Source organism: Hordeum vulgare, chromosome 2H, assembly GCF_904849725.1.
Source record: "Hordeum vulgare subsp. vulgare chromosome 2H, MorexV3_pseudomolecules_assembly, whole genome shotgun sequence".
Taxonomy (NCBI): domain Eukaryota; kingdom Viridiplantae; phylum Streptophyta; class Magnoliopsida; order Poales; family Poaceae; genus Hordeum; species Hordeum vulgare.
This window is the reverse complement of record NC_058519.1, coordinates 536366596-536373215: the sequence shown is the minus strand read 5'-3', so window position 1 is coordinate 536373215 and position 6620 is coordinate 536366596. Positions and strand designations below refer to the sequence as shown.

Here is a 6620-nt window from a genome sequence, read left to right as displayed (position 1 = left end):
CGTTGGCGTGCAAGGCCCTAAGCTTCGCAAAGATAGGAGAAATTAAAATTTCTTCTTCATCAGTCAGCTTCTCGGGCAGCTTAAAGTCCATAGGCAGACGTTCCTGCCTACATCCTGGTAAGGGGTTCTCAGTGGTTGGAGTAGTGTTGCGGCGATAAAACCAAGTCTTCCCCCAACCTTTGGGGTGACTGGGCAGAGCAGCAGCTGGGAACCAGCATTCTCGTCGCCTCTGAATGTTGACCCCTCCGAGTTCTAGGCAAGGGCCATCGACAAACTCAGTTTGGCAGTTCAAGTAGAAGAAATTCCTGAACAGGAGGACGGTAGGCTCCATTTACAAGTAGGCTTCATAGGATACTTGGAATTGACAGAGGTTGCTGATGGAGTTTGGGACTAAGTCTTGGGGATGGAGATTAAAAAAGTGCAGGGCGTCTTTGAAGAATTTTGAGTCGGGTGATGAGAATCCCCGCTCGATGTGGTCAGTAAAGATCACCACTTCCCTTCTGGTGGGTTGTGGACGTCGCTCTCCTAAGGCGAGTCGCCAGCCGATTATTTCCTGTGGTGCAAGAGTTCCCACCTTTACAAAGTCTTCAAGGACGGTGTCATTGATCTCTGATGGCAACCAATTACTTTTGGACATGGTACCCATGGCCGCAAACTCAAGAGACACGGACAGAAATCTGCATAAAGGCGATTGGCAGGTCGTAAGGATCTACAGAATATTAACTCGCCGATAGGTGACTGGGGAGACACCTAAATAGGCGTTGTGACTCGCCACGACACTAAGGGCGGGTTACATTCTAAATTTCCCTTAAAAAGTTTTTTGATTGGAGACAAACACATTTCCAACATGGTGCCAGAAATTACAGATCTACGGGTGGCTCTAAAAAGAGGAATAATTCACGATTTCAAGAACACTGAAGATACAGGAACACTGTAAAATCCGCGAGGTGATCTTGCGAAGGAAGCAAAATGAGCAACATATCTGTTATGAATTATTCATAAATCTACCGCGGTCCCTTACTAAAAGTACGGGGTTCAAGTAGTGCCTATGAGATTAATGGCGTGATGAACAGATGCCTGAAGAACTCCGACGTCGTCCTAAGAACAGGGGAGTTTTGTGAACCAGATCTACGAAGGAGAAGAACTCACCTGAGAAGTGCAGACGACGGCGGAGGTAGCCTGCTGAGATGCCAGTTGAGGGTCGCGCTTGGTCGGTCCAGGAGGCGGTGGACCCGAAGTGGGAGTTCTGCAATGGCGGAGCGTTCGTAGCACAAGCTTGAGGAGGAAGAAGAAGTGGAGCGACGATGCGGACGAAGGTGAGGGACCCCCTGCGACTATTTAAAGACCCGAGGCTGAAACTGAAACGGCAAGCGCGGGAGTCAAGGAGGCGCATTAAAAATCAGAAATGATGGCGCCTGGATTTTTGGGGTGACAGGATAAGTTAAAAAGATCCGTTGAGATGACGTCACTCAGATCCCTGAAATGATGCGGCAGATGCCGTCATCCATAAGTGATCCGGTGATTTAGACGGAGCATGAAGATTGACATCTTGTCACTTTTTAAGAAGCCAAGCCAGAGATTCCATGTGAGTCGTCATGGTCAAGAATAAATGTTTATTGGCACGAATAAATTCAAGTCAATATGGGGACTAATGTTGGGGATATTACCCGCTGTATGACCCGCCCTATTGGATTGGGTCAGGTTCATGGCAACTCAACATTCATAATTCAAAGATGGGCTTAGACCCAGGATGTGGAAGGCGTGAGGTGATCTCCAGCAAAGAGCCGGCCGAGCCCAAGGGCCCAGATGGCGACTCGAGTCCCAAGAAGAGGAAGACTCACCGGGTAGTTTCCTTGCTTGAGAGACATGGCGGCTTAGAGATATGTCAGGTCACGACTTATGATGTGGCCTGGACTCTTGTAAACCTAGGGCCTCGACCTATATATAAAGGCGAGTCTTTAGGGTAGATAGATTAAGTTACAATCCATCGAGAGCTAGGTCAGGCGAGTTACGCACCCTTGTAATCGATTCCACCATCAATATACACAAAGCATGACGTAGGCTTTTACCTCCGTCGGAGGGGCCGAACCTGGGTAAACCCGAGTCTCGCTTCCGATTAACCCCTTTGAGTCGCCACCAAGGTGTGATGGCTCCATCTCTAAGTACTTTCACGAGGACATCTGCCATGACAAAACCACGACACATACTATTGAGGATCACCAATTGGTAGTATGTATTATCAGTTAGAGGAAGAATCTTAGTTGGCAATGTCAAATAATTGAAAATCAGGTTACTAGAAGCTCTGCACAGCTCTCTAGTTGGGGGTCATTCACGCATGAGAGCTACATATCAAAGAGTTAAGAGCATTTTTATTGGCCTGGTATGAAACATGAAGTGGAAAATTTTATTGCAGCCTGTCCCATTTGTCAAAGAGCTAAACATGAAAATTGCTTGCAACCTAGGCTGCTAGATCCTCTCCCTATAGCTGACATGGCTTGGCAGCATATTTCAATGGATTTTATTGAAGGACTGCCCAAGTCACAAGGAAAGGAAGTGATATTAGTGGTGGTCGATAGATTTACGAAGTATGCCCATTTTATCCCATTGTCTCATCCTTAAAGAGTGCTTACTGTAGCTCAAGCCTTTGTGGGTAACATCCTTAGACTTCATGGGCCTCCACAACTCTTTATCTGAGATAGAGATAGAATATTTACCAGCAAACTATGCACAGATATTTTCTATGCCTAGAAAAGTGAGCTCAGATACAGTACTGCCTATCACCCTCAGATTGATGGCCATACTGAGAGAGTGAATCAATGTGTGGAATCATATCTGAGGTGCATGACTCACTCAAATCCAACCAAATGGAGCTCAAGGATTTCTCTCATTAAATACTGGTACAACACCACGTATCACACTGCTATAAAAATGTCACCATTTCAAGCTTTGTATGGTTTTGCCCCTTCATTATTTTCAGAATTGGTTGTACATGGTCCTGAAGATGAAGAAGCACAAAACTTCTTGTTGGCTAAACAACAGATGCTGGAGCAACTGAAAGAAAATTTACACAAGCTCAGAACAGAATGAAGCGCTATGCTGATTTAAAAAGAGTGAAAAGAGTTTTGGCATTGGGGACATGGTTTATCTCAAGATGGCACCATACAGACTAGCAACATTTGGGTTCAGAGGAGCTCTCAAGTTACAACATAGATACTATGGCCCATTTTTGTGATTCAAAAAAGGGCAAATCTACTTACAAACTGACAATATGGGAAACGTCGGAGCCGCGACGAAGGAAACAAAATTAGGGAAATGGCGTCCTCTATGTGCTTATTAAGCTGAACTCACAATATGTTCGTAGGGCCATATCAGCCCAAATCATTATCCGGCCCAAATCATCAGTCTGTGTACTAAATGTGCCTGATCGGGTCCTGACCCGTTTATCTCACGGCGGGCCCTGACGTGCCTGGCCGGCCCATTTGGCCAGGTTTGGCACAGCGCAACAGAGGTCCCACAACTCGGTCTCGGGATCCGGCTCCGACCCACCCTTCCGCAACCCTCGCTACCTACTCGGCGCCGGTGTCTCCTCCCCCCAAAAGGCCAAAACCCCACCTCCGGTCAGGTGCCGCCGGCGCCTTCTCCTCGGAAGGCAGGCGACGCGAGCGGTCGGCGAAGGGATGGCGGAGGCAGAGGGGGAGACGAGCCGGCTGTTCCGCGTCCGGCGCACGGTGATGCAGATGCTGCGGGACCGCGGGTACCTGGTGGTAGACGCCGACGTCGACATGACCATGGGCGAGTTCGTCGGGCGCTACGGAGACCCCGTGCGCCGCGACGACCTCGTCATCAACCGCGCCAAGAAGGACAATCCCGACGAGCAGGTGCGTCCCCACCTACTCCCCGACGATTTCCATACTAGCTAGCCTAGGGCGTCGACTGATTGACAGTGTTGGCAATGCCCCCTCCAGATCTACGTCTTCTTCCCAAACGAGCCCAAGCCCGGCCAGAAGGCGGTCAAGAGCTACGTCGAGAAGATGACGCAGGAGAACGTCCGCAATGGCATACTCGTCGTGCAGCAGGCGCTGACCTCCTTTGCCCGCAACAACCTGCTCGGGAACTCGCCGGATAAATTGCAGGTCCAGGTCTTCCAGGTCGCGCTCTACATCCATGCCCCGTGCTCCTATGACTAATATCCATTGTCTCTCGCCATGGGAACCAGTGGCTAACGTTTAATGTGCCCGTCCTGCAGGAAAAGGAGCTTCTTATAAACATTAAGAATCACGATCTGGTTCCCGAGCATGTACTCCTCACCAAGGAGCAGAAGAAGACCCTGCTGGAGAAATACACCGTGAAAGAAACTCAGGTCATACAAATTTGCCAATCCTTTGCTCACTGTAACCAACCTGATATTCTAATCGCTGGATGCAAGCATGACATTATGTGAAATGGATTCTTGTTTGAGCCACTAAGCCGTTAATAATCATCTGTGAACAAACAATTATAGCTATAAACTGTGACCCTGTATCCAGCATACCTTCATGTACATATTCCAGATGATTGTGTTGGGATAAAAGCAGAACACATTGTTAATTTGTAAGAAAAGATCCCTCCACTTCCTCAAGCTATAATTCACCGAACTAATTTCCTTCACACTTAATCCCAACTGGGGCATTTTATTTTATCCCATAACCAGGTTTATGTAGATGGTTTTTTGTCCTGACAAACAGCAGTTTTGCATTCTAGTGTGCCACATAGGAGGCCGGTTTTTTTGTTAGACCCCAAGTACCAGGATCATATCCTTTAATATACACATCGGAGTAGTCTGTTTGAGATGTGTTGCTTTCATAGTTAATGTGTAGTTAAGGGTTCTTATATATCTGAGCATTATGTTTCCCATAGGTTAGTGGGTCTGTCCGTCTGTGGGTGTTCTACTGACATTGGTGTGTTGCGTATTTTCTACAGCAGTACTTGATCTGTTGGATATTGTTAGGGATAAGTGTACTGGAATTGGCAACACTCATATCAGTTTTGGTGTACTTCTGTGATGTTTGTTAAGTATAAGAGCCGTAATGCTCTGAACTTAGTAGGAAGCTGCGCTGGTTAAGTGTCAAGTGTTGCTTACCCCTTTCACTTGGTAGTGGTTGCACGTTTTGAAAAGTTTGGGCACATACTTTTTTTTTCTGCGACAAAACAGTATGACCTCTTCCAATCAATAATAGAAGGCAACATGTTTTATGTACACTAGTAAAGAAAATGCAGATATTAGCTTCTATTGTTATAGTGGTACTCTAGGTTCTGATGATCTTGTGCTGTCTTGTGATGACGCAGCTCCCTCGGATTCAAGTCGCTGATCCAGTAGCAAGATACTATGGCATGATGCGTGGACAGGTCGTGAAGATCACCAGGCCCAGTGAGACTGCTGGAAAATATGTGACATATCGCTATGTTGTCTGAGCTCCACTACATTCTTGAGGGTCAGAGATGTTCTGCAAGGTGCAAGCACTGCCAGTTAAAATGCTTCCTCCAATGCTAGCCCCTCAGTAGTAGACACTTGCTTTCTCTGAGGAACAAAGTACTTTCTGAACGGCCTTAGTGCTCTGTCTTTACATCTGCCTGTCAATTTGACATGACTCTGTTAGCTAGCATCTAGACATAGATTTTGGTAGTTTTTTTCTTTTTCGGCACAGCCAAATAGCTCTTTGCTACCCGAAATAGTCGGTCTATTTCGCAGAGTTCAACTTAGTGCTCCTGTATTTATCTGAATGGTATGAGCATGCCTTCTGAGACCGTTGTTTGTCTGACGAGCAAAGAAAAGCTGCAGCATGAGGAATGTGGGATATCTGGAGTGCTGGTTTATGCATTCAACATATATCTGCTAAATGACGCTGTACGACGAGAATGGCAGCAGTGTGGTGAACCTGCAGCTAATTTGCCTTACTGCCACTCCAGCTGATCAACGAACCTCTTTTCTGTTACAATAGTGCAATGGTAGCGATAAAACAGCTATACCCGAATTTACAAAATAAAGAAGCTTTAGAATAGATACAACATCGACATTCTCAAGCATTCTCATCTTGAAAGACCTAATCCAATTAACTTCAGAGAATATCTACACGAAGATTTAAGCAAATGCGAACAATTTGTGAGCCGCATTACAATTGCTAGGCACGCAGTGAAGGCACTAAAACAATTTCGTAAGTATTCCAACTCCAACAACAGGCAATTCGCCACAAATGCCAACAAGGATTCTCGAACAACTTTTGAGTCACCTTTTTTACTGTTTAGAAACCAGTAGTACACCCTTCTTTGTAAATCGCACTCCTTTGACCTTTCTCCAAAGCACGTCTTTTTGTTTGTATTTGCCAACAACACACATTTAAGTCCCACTTAGACAAAATTACACGTTTTGAGTTCTTTTTCTCCTCATTTTTGTGGTCATTCCGACATATTATTTTCAGTGAATTAATAAGACACTAAGCTCACCTATATTTTGAGCATCTTGGTCCATCATGATCTGTGGGGTCGCTGGGGCCCGCCTGTAAGCGTGTATGTAGTTAGTTGGGGGCCCTTTTTTATTAGTTTTTCTCTTTGGGTTTTCTTTTTTTATTTTATTTTTTATTTTT

The 6620-nt window shown here is 45.9% G+C and overlaps 1 protein-coding gene across 1 annotated transcript; it reads left to right on the top strand.

Moving 5' to 3' along the window:
- Positions 1 to 3530: 3530 nt before the first annotated feature.
- On the top strand, positions 3531 to 5834 carry LOC123427067 (DNA-directed RNA polymerases II and IV subunit 5A-like). Its single transcript, XM_045111011.1, has 4 exons — positions 3531 to 3878; positions 3966 to 4148; positions 4247 to 4360; positions 5326 to 5834. Exons 1-4 carry the CDS (start codon positions 3678 to 3680, stop codon positions 5449 to 5451), a joined length of 624 nt encoding a protein of 207 aa, XP_044966946.1. The 5' UTR covers positions 3531 to 3677; the 3' UTR covers positions 5452 to 5834.
- The last annotated feature ends 786 nt before the right edge of the window (positions 5835 to 6620 follow it).